Source organism: Halyomorpha halys, unplaced genomic scaffold (genome assembly GCF_000696795.3).
Source record: "Halyomorpha halys isolate HHAL.00 unplaced genomic scaffold, Hhal_1.1 Scaffold47.1, whole genome shotgun sequence".
In the NCBI taxonomy this organism is placed as follows: domain Eukaryota; kingdom Metazoa; phylum Arthropoda; class Insecta; order Hemiptera; family Pentatomidae; genus Halyomorpha; species Halyomorpha halys.
In genome coordinates, this window is record NW_027114806.1 from 1,473,763 (window position 1) to 1,492,733 (window position 18,971).

Below are 18,971 nucleotides of genomic sequence, written 5' to 3' on the forward strand. Positions count from 1 at the left end.
CAGGGTCAGTGAAAACTTGGGATTTCATATCAGACAAGTATGTCGGACTTATTGGTTAATAATGAGATTGGCTCCTCAGTGTGATGTAGAATTGAATACCATATTCACATATTTTTAGTTTATAAAATACCACCTACAGTTTTTCTGAAGTACAGTGCTCATTATTCTGGGATAAACTAGTCCTTTTTGGGTCTCTAGGTGGGGATTACTTCAGTGGATTTATTGTGCAAGTTGAAGATTAGGTACTTCAGTACTGGGAATTGATGTATGAAACATAAGTTTGAGTACCACAGCTTGGTTAAAATCCATTAAAAAATAGGTTTAGGAATACAATTTAGATATTATGACTGCAGGAGGTATGCTAGCCAGTGGAGGGTTCATTAAAGGAAGGAAAGTACACTATTTGGAATGGTGAGGGTGGTAATTATTTTTTAGGTACTAGGTTTCTGATTTGGAACAGATTGCTTACCAGCTTGAGGGGCATAAAGTTTTTTATTGAAACGAAATCAGTAGCAATATTTCAGGGACGTTGCTTTAAAATTGCGCTGATAAACTATCATTTTCCAACCCTATGACAACGATGAAGCGATTATATACGAATTTGATTAATTGGTAGAAGTTAACGATAAATTGCCAAGAAACTGCTTGAAAATAAGATTAGGAATTGCTAACACTAAAGGCGGAAGAGAATTAGTATAATATCCAACGACCTGTTAAGAAAGTTTGTATTGCTTAGTAATGATAATGGGATAGGATAATGTACTTCGCCATCTCGAAAAATTGAAATCAAAAGTACTAATTTTAAACACGAGGATTTTCAAAAGTATCTCTGAATATCCCCCGAAATCAAACCGATCATGTCTCGTTACAGTATAGGTAGCGAATATAGTTACAATATTATGTTCTCTTATTATTATCACCCTGAATGGTCCCTCGTATCGCTGTATCTCCTTACCCCTGTTTGATCCCAACTTTCTATTTACAATTGTCCCAATTTTTATCATTCCCTTCCTATTTGAGAGGTTTAAATTCTCCCGAGCTACTCTCCTGGCTTTTTCCCTTTCCAATGTTCCCCAGACTTTTTCCCGTAGCTTTTTCCTAGTGACATGATTGTTGCTTATCTCGTCACCGTCCGCCACCGTGCCCTTATAGTCCCGCCGGATTTCACAAAGCCCAAAAGGATCTCAAACGGCAAAAACCCCGTAACGGTGTGCACCGAATGATTGTATGCCGCAATTTCCTTTGGCATTGCCACGTCCGGTTCCAGTCCTTGGTCTACCTGGTACAATCGAAGGTGATCGCTTAGCGTTCCGTGAAGCCGCTCTACACCTCCTCTACTTTTGGGGTGTCCTGGTGTGTTGAGGTGCCATATTACTTATGCCATAAGTCCTTCATTTCCTTTCGTATCGAAGAGTTGTCAAATTCTCTTCCACCATCCGATGAGATGGGTTCCAGAAGCCGCTTGATCTTCTCAAAAACGGTTTCGTTGGCATCATAGAGGTGATGCTTTTCTCCAGGCTTCGAAGCATTCTTCAACATTCTACACTTGTGACCAGATGACCAGATCGTCGTTATTTACTTCTCCCGTACTCACTATGTTTAATTTTGGTCATTCCGGTGGTTTTCGTCTTCCAAATAATTTGTCTCTTCTTGTTTCCTCTATGTCCCCTGGTCTTTCTTCAGCCCAACTCTCGTTATTCGAAGATTCTGCCGTACCATCTTCTTCCACTTCATTCTGGTCTTCCTCTCTAGGCGTCCATTCTCTCATGACACTGGACGGTTCCCCATTTTCTTGTTCCATGGCGTTCGTAGTTATAGCTCGAGATAACCAATCGGGCACCACATTTTCTTTGCCCGGTTTATATATAACCTCCATGTTATATTGCGCTAGAAGCTCCTTCCAGCGAGTTATTCTGGCTGACGATTCCTTCAGTTTTCCACTGGAGTGGTCTGTGGCCAATATATACCTTGAACCTTCTGCCGAAAACATTTGGTCTAAAGTGATCGACGGCCCACACTATTCCCAGGAGTTCTCGTTCCATTGCGCTGTATATACTTTCCGTCTACATAAGGCGCCTGCTGGCGTACACCACTGGGCGCGCTCCCCCATCACCCTCCTGAGACAGTACCGCTCCTAGCGCATACTCACTCGCATCTGTGGTAATCGTGAATTGTCGATTAAAATCTAGAAAAGCTAGTACCGGCTCTTGCTGTAACCTCTCCATGCACCGTCTGACACTGTCCTCCATCATCGGGGTGACGATCATCTTCCAGCCTTTCTTGAGTAGGTTGTTGAGTGGAACAAACCTCCTGTAATAATTTAGAGTCCCCCAACAACCTCTAAATTCCTTTTATGTCACTAAGTACGGCCATTTTCTGAATATCTGAAACTTTATCCGGGTTTGGTTTGACTCCCTCTCTAGGAATCGTGTGACCCAAAAATTTTATTTGTTCCTACCCCATCGCCGACTTTTCTCCCGATAATTTTAGCCCAAAATTTCTTATTCTCTGAAACACGCTATTCAAGTGTCGCACATGTTCAACCTCGTTCTTTCTGAACACAAGTAGGTCGTCCATGTAAATCTGAGAGACGGATTCGTCAATTCCTCTCAGAAACTCGTCCATCAGTCGCTGAAAGATTATGGGGGCGTTTTTGAGGCCAAACGGCATCCTTGTAAACTCATAGTTACCCCTTTCAAAAGTGAATCCCATCTTATGTTGATCATTAGGGTGCACTTTAATTTGATGATACCCAGCCTTCAAGTTCAGTGTGCTAAATACCGTCGCCCCACCCAGCCTGTCTAAAATGTCTTCAAATCTGGGGATCGGATACTTTTCGTCAATGGTATTCTCGTTCAGCTTCCTGTAATCTATCACCACTCTATATTTTTCAGCAGTTTCACCTAGCGCACTCTTCTTTTTAACCACCCACAGACTATTGTATGGGGATGTACTATCAATAATGATTCCCTGTCGTTTTACACTTTCGAGTTCCTCCCGGATGTGGTGACGTAGTGTGGGTATCTCCTTTCCTTTATATATGTCACCCTGTTCTGCTTCAGTGGAATCTCATGGACAGTCGTCCTGAGGATATCCCCTTCTTTAAAAAAAATATCCTGGTATTCCCTCTTGAGTCGTTGTCGCCAGTCCTCAGCTTGATTGATTGCCCCAATCCGTGCACTGTTGTTGACGACATTTGTAGGTTTTACCTCCTATCTCAATTCTCCACTTTGTTTCTTTTTCAAGTTCTATTACCTAGGAACACAACTGAAAGGACCTAGCCTCTTACGTACACATCCTGAAAGTAAAAGAAGAAAGTGTGTGTTCCGTTGAGGCTGTCGCATGCCTTGGTTTAATAATTTGAAGAAAGTCCAGTGTCAGGCCCACTGCACATAGAGCTACTGGGAAGGAAATAAACCAGTCTTTATATAAACCAGTAACTCAGGTTACTGACCAATTACAGACTCAGTGGTGACTTGACTTCACACTCGAGGCTACTCATTAGCAATAAAAATATCTAGTTCGTTCAGTGCCGTAAAGGACATCGACATGGGCGTAGACAGATGGGAGCAGGGGGGAGCCGCTGCCCCCCCCCCCCGGATTTTTAGGACCCCATGAAAAAAAATAAATAAAGGAAATAGAGTTGGATGTTGGAGAGGCATAAACATTCCAGAACCCCATTATACAGCAATCTCTCAAAAAAATGTACAAACTCTCCTGTACGATAGTATGCTACGATAGTATGGTTGGGAAATTCCTCATAGCTGGTTAACTACTCAGTAGAAATCACAGCTATCAAATCTGTGACTGTAATGATCAAAGCTATGGAGAAGAAGTAGAGTTGCTGAGATGAAATACAATTCAATTAACCTACATACTTAAGTTTTCTGAAACTATGAATGTTAAAATAAATCAGGAAAGAGAGGGGGGGAATCTAAAAATTGGAAACAGCCATCAAGGAAGAGGTATTTTTTGAGATCTACTCTCATATTTTGTTTTTTCAGATGATGACACATATGCTATTAATAACAAAAAAATCATAATTTATGTAAAAATAAATTACTCTATCATTTAAGTTCTGGAAGAATCATTTCCATTTAGAAATGGTTGGGAGAGATTTGTCTTCATTAATTGGAAAATTGTTCACCAATTTTATTTTTAATTTATTTATTAGAATGGAGAGAAAAAAATAGGTGTCAAAAAATAAATTATAATTTATTGACTTGCAATGATTCTTAACTAACTTTTCACATATACTTTTTCTCATTCTACATTTCAAGCTTGTGTGCTTATTTTGGTTACATGATTATGAAATACAGGTAATTCACAAAACAAATTATAATTTTGATAGATTAATGAAAATTATTTTGAACTTAGCATTTTTATTTCTCTTTTTTCCTTCAATTTTTCTCAAAATTTGTCATCGATTTCATACTTTAAATTAGAAATTTATTTTTTTTAAAGTAATATTTTACTTATTCGTTTGGTATTTATAATTGGTATTTACAATTGAACATTTTATGTAATTCAGGGAACACATTAGTCAATAATTTCTGTTTTCAAATTAAATGTCTAGTCAACACTGTGTTGTTTATATGTTATGATAGGGTAACCTTTGTGAGACATCTCAAAAAAGTAATTGATAAGTACATCGGTAGATTCACGGTCGTTACTATGCCCAATAATGTCTTGAGTTCTATCAGCCTGGGAGGAAATTTCACAAAATTTTGCCTAACAATGACATGGAGAAGGGGACTAGAGTCCAAGAAATTAGGAAACGATTTGAAGGTTTAAATTCTCAGAACAATGATTCATTCGCAAACAAAAGTTCTTTACCCGATTTCCCCAAAAGCAGTAATTCGAATAATAACAAGAATTCTACAGAACTTGAGCTTCAATCTGTGACCAAGGGAATCATCAGAAGGTCTCACGCTTTTAGGAATGATAAAACGAAAATCAAGCTATCGAACTCAAACCTAGTGTTGCATAAAGATTTCATTGGATTAGGAGCCATCAATGAATCATCTTCAAAGGGTGAGGTAAAGTCAGAGAAAAAAACTGTTCCTTTGGAAGACATTAAAGCTCCTAGTATCCACAGACAAACAAAACCAGCACCTTTGAAGTCTAATGTTGATAGCCTTACTGACACTTTAAAAAAAGCTCTAAAAAATCCCTTACCTGTTGGACCAGCCCCAAAGAAACCACCTAGAACATTTGCTCATTCTGGTAACAGTTCAGAATCACTTGTTGACAACTCTGATAAGAAAACTATTGTTAATAAGTTGTCAGATTCATTGTTGCTGAACAGAAATGGAAACTCTGTGCCATCAGTTGCCTTACCAAGGCGCTCAAAGACTGATCCCCATATAATGTTAAAAAAGTTAGAATCTGCATTGTTAACTAACCAGGTCAACAATAAATCGAATGCCATAGTGAAACCGAAAGTTTCTACTTGCACCCAGTTAGTTTCTAAACAAAGTGAAGTTTCTCAAAATACAACTAACTCTAAATTTAACAAGTTTTGTCTGAATGGTTTTAGTTCTTGTCTCAATCCTAACATATATGACGCTCCTTCCATTTCTAAAATCAAAGCTGACACACAGAATAATATCAGTTTGTCATCAAACACCAAATCTACTTATGGTACCATAAAAAAGGTTCAAAATATTAGGCACATTTATGAAGAACCATATTCTCCCAGGAATGAACGAAAAAATAAGGGTTCAGTAAAAAATGATTCACCTCCACCTAAACTTAGTGTTCATTACATGGTAAGCTATCAATTTCACCTTTTTGGGGTTATTTCATTCATTTGTTTGTAGTGAAATTCCCGCTGAAGTGATAACATTTCTATCCCTCAAATTTAGCTCCTTTATTGATTGAAACAATTATAAAACATGATTTTATTTTACTATTTATTTCATGCTTTTTAATATTCAATGGCCTAAAATTTCACCCTATTGGTTCATTTGTATGTATTTTTCAGCTGTGTTTTAATTTTTCAGTCATCCCCTATTCGTGAATCGAGGCGAAGAGTATTTCCAGAATCTGTTATTTCCAGTGAATTAAAAAATAATTCTTGTCTTAACAACCAGAAGGTCAGTTTTTCATTTTTTTTTTTTATTGTATTTATTTTTCTTATTTGGTTTCTGTAATAATAAAATGTAATTGTATAATTTCTTCTATTTCTTTTAGATCAAAATGATAACAGACACATTTAATGAAAATATGAAGTCTGACAGTGATGCTGATTCCATTCAGGAAGAAAGGACCAATTTTAAGGGTAATAATTAAAATAAGGAATTGTAAAATATTCTTTAGTACATAGTTACACATTTAACATTTGAAATTGCAGGTAGCCAAGAAGAAGTTACTGCTGTTAGAAAGGTTTATGTAAAAAGAGTATCAAGTATGAGGCAGCAAACCATAAGGTTACCACGACAAGGACAAAATTTGTTTGAAGTTCTCTTACTGATTGGATTAGATCAAGATGTTAAATTAGGAAAAGTACCATATGTCAAATCTAAATATCCTGAATCGGTATGACATTACATTTATTTTGATAAATTTAAAATTGATAGTTTTAAGATATTCTTGTTTGGCTTAATACCTCCAAAGATAGGATTTAGTCTATTTACCTTAAATTATGAATCCATCTCTTCTGTTTGACATTTCTATTGATGAAAGTCTCACTGAATTTTAAATTTCTGTTTATTTTAATTATTTTTTTCATTTTTATTTATGTATCAGTAAAAGAGCAAAAACAAAATAAAAAAGATGAAAAGTAATTGTTAGGATGTAAATGAAAGAATCCAAAAACAAAACAATTTATTGATATATTTATTTTAGTAAATCTGCTTTGATGGGTATGAAGTTGTTTTAATTATTATTTTCCATATTTATTTGATCTATGACTATTAATCCGTTCCTATGTATCATTACATGATGTTATAAAGCAAAACACTTTCCATAAAAGTTATATCCAATCCAAAAAAGAATTTTTCAAATGAGACAGGTAGGTCCTTAAATCTATGCATTTGAACAACTGACCTCTTTAGCTTTTTATATTAATAATAATTGTAATAATAAAGGCTTAGCAAACCCGAAGATTCAATGCCGATATCACCAATTGTTTTCTACATACATTTGTCCCCCTTGCCCCAACCAATGAATGCCCTTTCGAACCCAAATCTACTGGATCAGTCTTAAGCAATGCTCCCACCTATGTTTTTTTCGGTTTACTCCCCATACGTTTACCTGTTGGTTCAGTGTTTATTGACATTTTAGGGATATATTTGTTATTAAGTCCAACAATCTGACCTTATACACCCATCTTATTCTCCCCAATGCTATAACTTGAATTATATTTACCGGGTGCAGTTCCCTCAATTCAATTGTTTAGTCCTCTAAACTCTCCAGTTAACTCATCCTTTTTTGGTCTGAATATTAATTATAACGTCGGAAAATTTGTTCCTTTTTGACTGCACCCCCGACCATCTTCCTATTTGACATAATAGTTTATTTTAAAAAAAAGTGCAGTTCTTTCCTAAGGGTAATAGGCCACATTTTTCATAAATAAAGAACAGTTGGAAGGATAATAGTTTTGTATAACCTCACTTTTATTTCCACATCAATTTCATTTTTCCTAGGTACTGTAGAACCTACATACTTAAATCTTAATACTAATAATAATAGCTTAAATAAATATACTTGTTCAAGTGTATTTATCTCTATATCTATATTACCGAAATTGGATCTATATATACATTAGCTGTGAATTATATTGTGTGTTGCTAACTCTTCCTGGCACTCTGAAGATGATGTAGTTAGAATTCAGTAAATATTGGGTTAGTAGTGTTCGAGTTTAGCAGTTATAAATTAAAAATAGGCTGTCCTATTACATCAGTGGTTCCTGAACCACAAATGGGCTGAAAGAGCCTTGGGAGAGGATACAGTAACATTTATTTTGTGAGTACTTTTTGTTAGGTTTCTTTATTGTTTACCTTTCATGATGTTGGTGTATTGGTTGAAAAGTCCTAACTGTTAAATGCACTGTAAAAGTCCCCCAAAACGCTCTATTTCTAAAATTTTCCTAGGAAAACACAAGTCATATGTTTGTGAGATCAAATAAATGCAGAAAAAAGATTCCACATTTAGTTTCAACAGCTAGAACAGCATATTAACTCCTATTATTAATTATATAATGATTATGAAGGCTTAGCTTTGCTCTCTACATATATCCGTCCAGTGATGCCTGTCTACACCCAATTTAGTCAGATTATTCTTGATACAATCTCAATCTTCCCACCTATTCTTTGGTGTTTCTCTCGGTCGTTTACCTGTCTGTTCTGTTATTTTTAATATATTGGGTTGTAAAATAAGTTTGTTCCGCTTTTTACTGGTGATTAGTACAAAAACTTCAGATTCTTGTAATTATTTTTAATCAATTATATATGACCCATTTTGGTCTATTACATGTTGCCATCTTTCAGGTAATTTTGTATTCCGTCCTCCCAGAACCTCTCTTTGTGTGTTTTGCAGTCCTTGAGCGAATTGAAGTGTTTCCTGTTAAGAGAGTTTTGAAGGGCCCAAAATAAGTGAAAATCTCTTGGGGCAAGGTCTTGTGATTAGAGTGGGTGGGGGATCACATCTCAGCTTAACTCCAATAATTTCTACCGGGTCTACAAAGACATGTGAGGATGGGAATTATCGTGATGGAAAACTATGCCTTTGTGATTAGCCAATGCTGGACGCTTTTGCTCAACTGCTGCCTTTAATTGTTCCAACTGGGCACAGTGTACTACGTTTTTGCGATATCCCGTGACGTAGCGTGAGGGTTGTCTGTGACCAATGCTTGAATTTGGTCATTATCCAAAGTTCAAGACTTTCAAGCACTTTGCATCTTCCAAGTCAAAATTTCCGGTTCTGAACCCAGCAAACCACTTACGGACGGTGGTTTCTCCTAAGGTATTATTGTCATACACACTGCAAATTTTGTTAACCATCTGTGCAGCGGATTTTCCTTTTCAGAAGTAAAAAATCATTAAATGACAAAAATGAATTTTTTTTCTCCTAAAGATAAGGACTCTTGGTTGAAACTGATGCATAAAAGTACCTTAACTAATGATTTTTTAGAATATGTAAACATGATTTTATAAACACAGAGAGGATTAAATTGAAATATTGAAAACCGCTACAAACTTATTTTACCACCTGATATATGTCAAAATATTAAAATATATATGTTTAAAAATGTTAAAAAAATAAATAAAATAGTCTACATCCTCAATAATGGTACATATTTATGTGAATATATAATATTTGAAGTGTAGAGATGCAAAAATTGGTAAATCCAAGTTTAAAAATATTACAGGTATTCTAAAAAATTTTATATTTAAGGGAAACTCAAACCAAACTCTGAACATAATAATAGATTGAATTTAGTAAGCTTTGAGAGCTTAAGCATAATTTTCAGCAGGTAATAAATCCCTGAATCAGGTATAGTTTTTAGCCTCTGCAGACATTTTTAATTTTTTTTTTATCTCCTTTTGCATCTCCATATTTCGTGTAAGAGCATATAATAAAATATATGTATAAAATATATATCAAGGTATAAATGCAACCGATATAAAATACAACCTCCTTTTCGTACTGTGCTGTTAAAAGAACAATTGCCAATATAAATATTTTGTTTTTACTTTTATAACCCAATGGTTATAAATATTTATTAATATACTTTAGTTAACTATTATAACCTGGAGAAAAATTTAAAAAAATTTACTGAATTTTTTTATCTCTATTTCAGGTAGTTCTTCCAGGTAGTCTAGCTGAGTTAGTATTTCCTGATAAGGAAGATTGGCCTCCTAGCGTAGTGTCCCTTTCAGGCCATCATAATAATTATACTTTAGTCCTCACTTCAGAGGATGGAGCAAGGAAATATGCTTATTGCAGAAGACTTCAACCTGAAGGTGCTCCAATCTGCCTTCCATTAGCTTATGTTCTCATCAGCCAACATAGGGACAATGTATTTTATTATAAGGTACGGGCTAAGAATTTAAAAATTGTCTAGACTCAATGTGAGTCTAAGGAATATATTTGTATGTACAAATATATTTGTATGTTTGTATGGTGATTACGGTCAATTGTTTCTTGTTTATGTACTGGTTTATATTATGTATTGGATTTAACCGAATTGGGTAATAGCCAAAAATGTGTTTTTCTACAGACAAAAGGGAGGGCCTAAATGGCTTTAATAATTTTGTTGAAACTTGTTAAAGTTTTCTACTTAGAGCCCTTTAACTTATCATATGCTGAATAAATCTCTCAAAAAAATTAGGAAAGATTATGAAGATAAGAAAACTTTATTTTCTCGTAGCTGAAAAGTATACATTTTATGAAAAATTATATTAAGATCATTTAAAGACAGTTAAATTCTCTACATCAAAAAAATAAATAGAATTATTCATCAAAATCAACCTATTAGCAAAGGTAATGTATTTGGAACCTTTGTAATTGACAAAATTGACTTCTTCAAAATTTGAGGTGTGTTTCAAGATGCGTATAATCCAAAAAATAAATAATGAGGTGTAGATAGTTGAAGGCACCCCAACCATCTTATCTTCTTAAAAAAATAATCTTAATACATTTTTAATTTTCTTCGTAGGTTATGCATAATGATTTTAAAAATCATATTTGTTTGTTATTTATGTACTTATTAAATAATTAATTTATGTAATGTACCATTGTGTAATAACTTTTTTTTGATTAAGGAACATATTTTAATCTAAAATAGATATTTTAACATTGTTCTTAAAATTTTTCTTTTTCAATAAAAATAAATGGTCTACAACATTTTTTATGTTATGATACATATATTTAATAAAATAAAATATGAGAAAAAAATGATTTGGGAGTTATATGACTATTCTATTAAACAAAAATAGATATATAAGAACTAATTGTTTTATTACTGTAAATTAAAGTTTGCAGTATCTTTATTTTCACCTGATGTATCACAACAAGTTATCAAAAATATATTTTAGGGATGAATTTCTTTTTGAACATTAGGCTAATTGAAAAGCTCAGCACTTTTCCAATAGGGTTTCAATACTACTAGAGCATATTGAAGAAGTTAATAATTATCTTTTCTCTAAAATATACTTATCTTATGGTACATCAATATATCACAATGGTGCAGTTATAATATGTTCCAGAGATAAATTTCTTTGTAAACATTAAGCTTTTATGAAAAGGAAATTGAAAAGTTTAGCACATTGCAAATACCGTACCGTAAATAATGGGGCATATTGGATAAGTTAATAATTCTATTTCTCTAAAACATCCATATCTTATGGTACATGAACATAAAAATGAAATTTGGAATTGGTGAACATCATGTGTGTAATAAAAACTATTTGTGATAGTGTTCTTGAGGATGGCCGAATTGGTCAAAACGTCGAACTTATAATGGAATAAATATGTTTTGAGACTAAAATGGATAAGACTTTATTTAGTTAAAAAATGAAATTAGACATTGGTTAAGTAATTTGAGAAATAAATGTGATATTTTGTTAACGATTGATATTTTATATATTATTGTTTCATCTGATTTCTTTTTTAATTAATTTAATAGTGTTATTTTTAATTTATATCGAATTTTTTACAACTTCGTTTGACAAAAATGTTCAATTTCTTTGTTTTTTTTTAAACAACATTATTTAGGAATTTGATTTTAGATCAATTGGGCCCTGGTATAAATTGGTTAATGACGTTACTTCAAAAGGATCAAAATAAAGACTGCTTATAGATCTATGAAATTAGTATTCCTTCAATATTACTACACCTGGGATTGTTAAGTGTTCCACAGACAAAAGGGATTAACTGGGCCAGGGGGTAGTGGAGAGTTTTTGCCTGTTATGTTTACTCTTTGATTTTAGTTCATGAAATTTTTATTGTAATAACCCTATAATTTCATTACATTTAATTTAAACTTATTGAGGTTGTGTGTTTAAATAATTTAATAGAATTTTACATTTTTTCTTTATAATACTTTGTTAAAATAAATATGTAATATTTTAGATATTATCTGAATTAGAGGCCCGACACGGTATGCCAGAAGCCGATTATTACCAGTTTGTGAGAAGCTTATTTTATTCCAGTATTCCAAATCCAGGTTTAAGTCTGCAGTGAGTGAATTGGTTTAGTAATGTTAATACTTTATATCTTTAAAAATTATTTATTGTATTATATTTCTCTTTGTCTAAGTAAATGTTATTGCTTTTATTTTATTTTTTAAAATATTTTTGCATTCTTATTATTCCTATGAATACACAGATTATTCATTATATTATGTACTTTGTTATTAAAAATATAAAATTAATTAAATATTTGTAAAACTTAAGGTTAAAATTATTTATTTTTTTTATTTATTAATCATATTTATTTCACTCTTTTACGTAAATATTTTATCTGGTTTATAAGTAAAAAAAAAAAAGCTAAAGTGTCACATATTAGGGTTTTTGTAAACACTTTTTGTATGCATCAAAATGCACAGGGTTAAAAAGTAAGGATTATTTACATTAGTTACAAATTAATAAAAAGTTAAAATCATAGTACAGTTTAGTTAAAGAAATAAAAAAAAAAATGATTTTAAGAATTACCTGTTTCCTATTAATTTATTAACCAGAAAGTGTCTCTGACCAGCATTTTTGGACTTAAGAAATAAATGATCTCTGTTTACTAATGGCAGGCATTAAATGTTCTTGAGAAATGTTTAGATTTCCTGTTTGAGTGATGAAAGATCCCACTATCTGCTCATGATAATTCCATATCTCACAGTAAATAAATGTACCCTAATAGAAATTTGAGCTAATATAATTCTAATAAATTCTGTTCCTGAGTTAATAATTAGCTATTGTTTCTCTAATACCTTTGTGAATATCTTTAATTAAAACTTACATTCCCTTTAAAGTAATAATTAACTTCATAAAATCTTGTATTTAGTTTATGTTGTTTTATTGAAATTTTGGTCTCAATTGTTTCTTGTGATGACAATATCTGATAAAAGCTCCTTTTTTAAATGCACACATTTATTAGTATTGCTAATAATTCTGCCTAGAGGTTTAAAATAAATAATAATAATTCTATTCATAGAAATAGTTTCCATATTTTTGAATTTGAGAAAAAAAAAAATTTTCTTCTGAAACATATTTTACTATTTAAATATTATATGATAGATAAATCAAATTTATAATTACATGAATATAAAAAATTCATAAATTTAATTTAGCCTGAATCATGCAAAAATATAGTGATCATGGGTTTGTTGAAATTTGCTTTAGAATTCTATTTTATTATTAACTTACTTTACGTACAGTTTTTTGTTCATCAATTTAAAATATCCTATATCCTAAAAATGTATAAATTATATGTTAGTTATACAGGTAAAATAAGTTATACATTGCCTGTTAGTTATTATTATGATTGTCTGATCTATTCTCAGAAATTACATTTTTCTCAAACAAAATGAAAGTTACACTTTTGAAGGCTAGGGTAGAAGATACAAACTAAAATTTGTTTCTAGAAATATATTAAAAATTAGGTTCAACTTAAAAAACAAATTCTACTTTTGAATGTATTCAGTGAGTAAATCCTGTTTTATCTGGTTATCTGGAGGTAACTGACCTATTCTAACCATGTTAGGAGGGTCAAGTTTTCATTCCGTGGGACTGCGATGAAATAATGTGAAAGAATTGTACAATGGTCCAACTGTCTGATTGTGTATGTGGGGGAGGGGCTACAAATCTTTATTTTTAATTCTGAAATAGTGTGGATTAACTATTAAATTTGTTATCAATTTTTGTTTTGATCATTCAGGTTTGGTGATGTAATATTTCGAAGAGCAGTGGATGCAAGGCAAGAAAGTTACGATATATCAAGGGTTCTTCAAGCACTCACCGTTCCAATATTCATAAAAGTTTTTTCAACACTTTTAATTGAAAGGAAAGTGATCTTGGTTGGTTCTAATATAAGGTAAGATTTTTAATATTTCATAATAATCTTCATGTTTTAAAAATATTATTTCGCTCTACTGATATTTTTTGTTCTATATGAAGTGAATAATTAGTATCTAGGCTAGGTTAATGAAGTACCTTAGGTTTATATATAACTACATTAAAAAAAAAACTCAAATAAATAATGATTTTAAGGTTATAAATTGTCTAATACTTTTTATAATTAATGAATTACTTTGACAGTAAAATACCATTTTGTATATGGTATATATTTTGTAGTATATTTTATTGTTCACTTTAAATTTGTTCTTTTCATTTTGATAGTGGGTTGCGGTACAATATAAACCTTTTCTATCTCACTCTGTCACGGATGATAAGAATCTACAAAAAAAATTTAAAGTTTTGAATAATTTTTTCAATATTATTGCTTAAATGTTGACATTATAAAAAATAAATAAAGTCTTTGAAAATAAGAAACAACTTATAAACAAAAAATTGTCAGCTGATAATCTAATAAAAAAGAACTAAACAGTAATTTAAATTAAACTTGGATCATACAAAATACTTAAAATTGAAATTTTAAAGCGACTGCGACTTTAGAATTAAAAAGAAAAGAACCCTATCTCATTTAAATTAAATAAGAAGAAATGGATTAACCATAATCATAGTACTAAATATAATGCTACCTACAGTTAAATGAGAAGAAATGTAGAAAATTATCTTTTTTTTTTTTTATTCATCTATTCTGTCTTAATTAAAACAGAGTAGTGTTTATTAATTCATTTATTTTTTATAATTAATTTATTTAAGATAAAAATAAATCAATTTAGTTAGATCACTATTATGTTTTACTTTTTGACCTGAAAGCAGAATAGGATAAAAAAAAATTGTAAATTATTGAAGGTCAGATGGTGAAACAAATTAATAAAAAATAGGCTGTTTCACCATTAGATATGAGTCAATGTGGGGTTCTCCACTGTTAGTAAAATTTTCATCAATTCCTCTCGGAGGATAAGTGCAATAATAGAGATCTCTGTTTGCCGTATGTTTAGCCAGAATGAATCTCTCCTAATTCCAAATCGGCAAATAAATACGTTTGAGCATATACTTTACTATATACACAATAACTAATCATCTGAGCTATTTACGTCTATCGTATCAATAACAAAAAAACATATGATGGCCATAATATGCTTCAATTATATATTCTTATTAAACCTGTTAGGACGAATTCTGTATTGAATGATGTATATCCAAATAGATTTGATAAAATATTACTTATATTATTTATATTTTTAGCCTTGTATCAGACTGCATTGAAGGACTTCTAAAAGCAATTTTCCCCTTTGAATGGGAACACACTTTAATTGGCGCTGTTCCCTCAAGTATGCTGGAACTCTGTACTGCTCCCACCCCATTTTTGATGGGAGTTATAAGACCGAAAAATAAACCTCACCCATCAGCTTTCCTGCCATTGACCTGTATTGAAGATGTAAGATTTATTGCAGTTAATATTACATTTGTATTATTATTTAATTGTGTTGAAATGGACTTTAATAATAAAGAAGTATTGAAATATACTAAAGAAGTTAATTATCAAAGTAAGTGGTTTTTTATTTCATAAGATGTTATTGTAATATTTTTCCTTAAATGCTATGAAACAGTGACTATCAACGTAATTTGACTAAGTGTTGTAAACCCTTTAAAGTTAAATTATTTTAGTTAACTGTTTTTTTTTTTTAATTTTGAGAATTATTAGCCTTCCTTCTTATTTTTTATAGTTTAATCACTATTTGAGTTTTATCTGATCACACCCGTTCCATCTTCCATTTTTTATTTTACATAAGTGCTTATACTTTATTGCATTATTTCTTATACTTCCAACATTTCAAAATGTCCCTCCATCTTCAGGAGCCTTCAATATCTTATGTTTTTTCTGACATTTTAGTTCAATTTCTGCTTGGAATTTTGTCATTAATTTATTAAAAAACAAAACAAAAACATTGAACACTTTAAATTTTGCCCATTGCAAAGTTTTTTATTTTAATGAATGACAAAATTTCAAGCAAAAATTGAACCAAAATGACAGAAAAAACAAAAGTAACTATTGAAAGCCCTTGAAGATGGACTGACGGTCCGAAACGTCAGAAGTATTTGCAAACTGATGTTCAGGTATCAAAAATAGGAATCATTGATTTAATAGAAATAGTTTCTTAAAAATATTCTGTTGTCATCTCATGTATCAAAGGATTCTTTATGGGCATTCTAGTGTACTTTTAATAGCTTATGCATCTTTATAGTGCCAATTGACCAGCATTGGCAAGGAAGGTATTTTACCAGTAGAGTTCAACCCTTTCTAGTATCAATATTATTCTCATGGTTTATGTAATTTGAGGTGAATGTTGTTTGCTGAATTGAAAAATAATCTCTATAAAGTTAATCTTCACTTCAATGGTTAAATCAGTGAATGGGAGAGGAGGGTTATGTTCTTAGATAATGATGACACTGACTCTCCAGCTTCACTTATTATTGTTATATTTAACTAACTTAAATATGACTCTGTCCATAATAAATAGACAAGGAAAAAAATACAATTACCCTCTAATATTTAAAATTAATTTATCTTTGTAACTAATAATTCTGTTCTAGTGCCTTGTCGCAGATGTGGACAATAGTGAAGTGATCAAGTCTTGTGGAGACGAACTTTCTATCCTTCCTAACAGGTTGATTTTATGCCTCAAATCAGCTCTCTACTTGTGCCCTGTACACAGCACTGATGTTGGTGCTTCAGAAGCTGTTATGCGACTATTCGTAGAGCTTGTTGGCCATTTTAATAGTTATATCATCACCGATGTTCATACTAATAACAGGACATTTCAAGTAAGTCTTATTTGATTACTAAAATTTTTATGAAATATAAATTTTAAAAAATGATTAGATTTGAGTAAGCTTTATATTTTAAGCTATATACTGTTTAAATATTTGAGGGGCATAATAACGGGCATTTTTAGGTTGTTGTAGAAGAAGTGGTTGTTAAACATGAAATTAACAAAAAAAAAATTATATACGATAAGTGGTGGATTGCATTAAAAAAAATAATGAAAATTATGTGCTCTATACATGAATAATACATATTACATAGGTTGCGAATTTTAAATTCCATCAACATTTTGGGACTTCATTTCCCCATCTTCATACAATTCACTCTTAGTTTTTACAATTTTTCCTAGTGGGCAAACAGTTTTTGTAATAAATTAATAAAATAATTTATTAAATAATATAATACAAATAATTACATTTGTGGCAAGGAGTTAAATTTTTTCCTCTTTATTCAGTTTTAACTTAGTCCCCGCGGAATGGGCTAAGAAGTTCAAGTTCACTACCTATGTAATATATATAATTTGGAAAACTTCCCAACAGAAAAAAAACTATATGAATAATAAAATATGTTGGAATTGTTATTATGGATTAATAACAGAGTGAGGAAGACCATATTATATAGCATATCTTATTAACATGCCTAAAACTAAGAACTTTAAAATATTAAAATTATAAATTGTTAATTTTCTTACATATACAGTGTGATAAAGAATCAGCCAATGTCAATTTGAGAAAAAGATTTGCATTAAAGAGCAATTTTGCTAAGTTTGAAGAGGAGGGTGGGTCCTTGGCCAAGGGTATTGGGTACCTATGGAGTGGTGGAAGTATTAGAGACTTTCATGTCATAATATTATCTTCATAGTTTTTTTTATATCTTTCATTGCCAGCAATTACAACACTCGTTTTCTGTTTATTTTTTTTTTTTGGTGGTTTGGTTATAAGAGCAGGAATTTACTTGGTGTTTGTAAAACCCTATATATTGGTCAGACAGTTCCAACTTTAGGGGGGGGACTTGGAGGAACCATGCCAGGGGTGCTCATCACTTGTTGGTGTTATAAATAAATGAGATGAGATATATGTTTATGCCAGATATCTTAAGTTGGCATTGTGATCATATGTATTTAAATAATAATATGTTCCTGTTAACTAAAATGATAACGAATTGTATTTGTACGAGTTCATTGTTTTTCTCTTGTTTATTTAAATGTTATTTTAACTTATGTTATGAACGTTTTCCAGAGGGAGTCATTTGTAAAAGCACCAAGTTCCAGAAGCACACAGCTGTTCCTTGACTGGTTTACAGAAACTGCCATGTTCCAATCATTTATACAAAAAAGACTGGAAAGAACTTTTGAACATGGTAAAGTTATTATTATTAATCTATAAAAATAATGTATCAGCTAAATGATCATCATTAAAACTTTAAGTGTTCAATGAATTTCATTACTTTTATTGCAAATGTATTAGTCTAATAGTGAAATATTGTTTGCATTTTGTTGATATTTTCTCTAATTATAATTATCTTTCTATAGTAGAATTGTTCTTCCATATAGCTTTCTTATTTATATTTATGTTAGTGCAATTTGTGTAAAGTTTAAACCTATTCGGTTTGTTGAGTTTATAAGCCAGTTAATGTAAATAATAAGTGTATTGTAACTTACAGGCCTTTTTGAACAGCGATGTGCTGAGTACATTGAGGAAAACATTAAGAACCACAATGTCAAGAAAGAAAGGAGTATAAACAAGACTGTTAAAACTATTGGTATTCTTAAACTTTGTTTTATTTACATATATCAGCTTGCAATTCTATTATTATGGTTTTCTACTGCTTTTTCATGCAATCTTTTCACAGATGCTACACTTGTACTAAAACCAAAATTTAATTAGCTCGTCGTACCAATCCTGAATTTTTTTTTTAAATAGTCATTGTGGGTTAATGTATTTTATAATTTAATAATGCTTAGCATAATTTACGGTTATGGTTCTATTTCGATATTGATGACTACTGTTGTTTCTTTGTAGACCTATTTCTGGGTCTGTCCACATTTACCAATCAGTAGTTTTTTTTTTGTTTTTTTT

At 31.3% G+C, this 18,971-nt stretch overlaps 1 protein-coding gene across 2 annotated transcripts in view; it reads left to right on the forward strand.

The window, feature by feature from the left end:
- The first annotated feature begins 4,541 nt into the window (after positions 1–4,541).
- The window catches only part of LOC106689762 (DENN domain-containing protein 2B), a 19,862-nt gene continuing 5,432 nt past the window's right edge, over positions 4,542–18,971 (forward strand). The window contains exons 1-11 of one of the 2 annotated variants that reach the window (XM_067051909.1): positions 4,542–5,771; positions 6,006–6,098; positions 6,196–6,283; positions 6,356–6,540; positions 9,806–10,039; positions 12,079–12,185; positions 13,876–14,031; positions 15,312–15,504; positions 16,662–16,892; positions 18,132–18,252; positions 18,556–18,654. In XM_067051909.1, coding sequence (XP_066908010.1) covers positions 4,743–5,771; positions 6,006–6,098; positions 6,196–6,283; positions 6,356–6,540; positions 9,806–10,039; positions 12,079–12,185; positions 13,876–14,031; positions 15,312–15,504; positions 16,662–16,892; positions 18,132–18,252; positions 18,556–18,654 — 2,536 coding nt within the window. In that variant the 5' untranslated portion in view covers positions 4,542–4,742. The remainder of the gene's footprint in view (positions 5,772–6,005; positions 6,099–6,195; positions 6,284–6,355; positions 6,541–9,805; positions 10,040–12,078; positions 12,186–13,875; positions 14,032–15,311; positions 15,505–16,661; positions 16,893–18,131; positions 18,253–18,555; positions 18,655–18,971) is intronic. The other variant, XM_014434935.3, reaches the window with a different exon arrangement.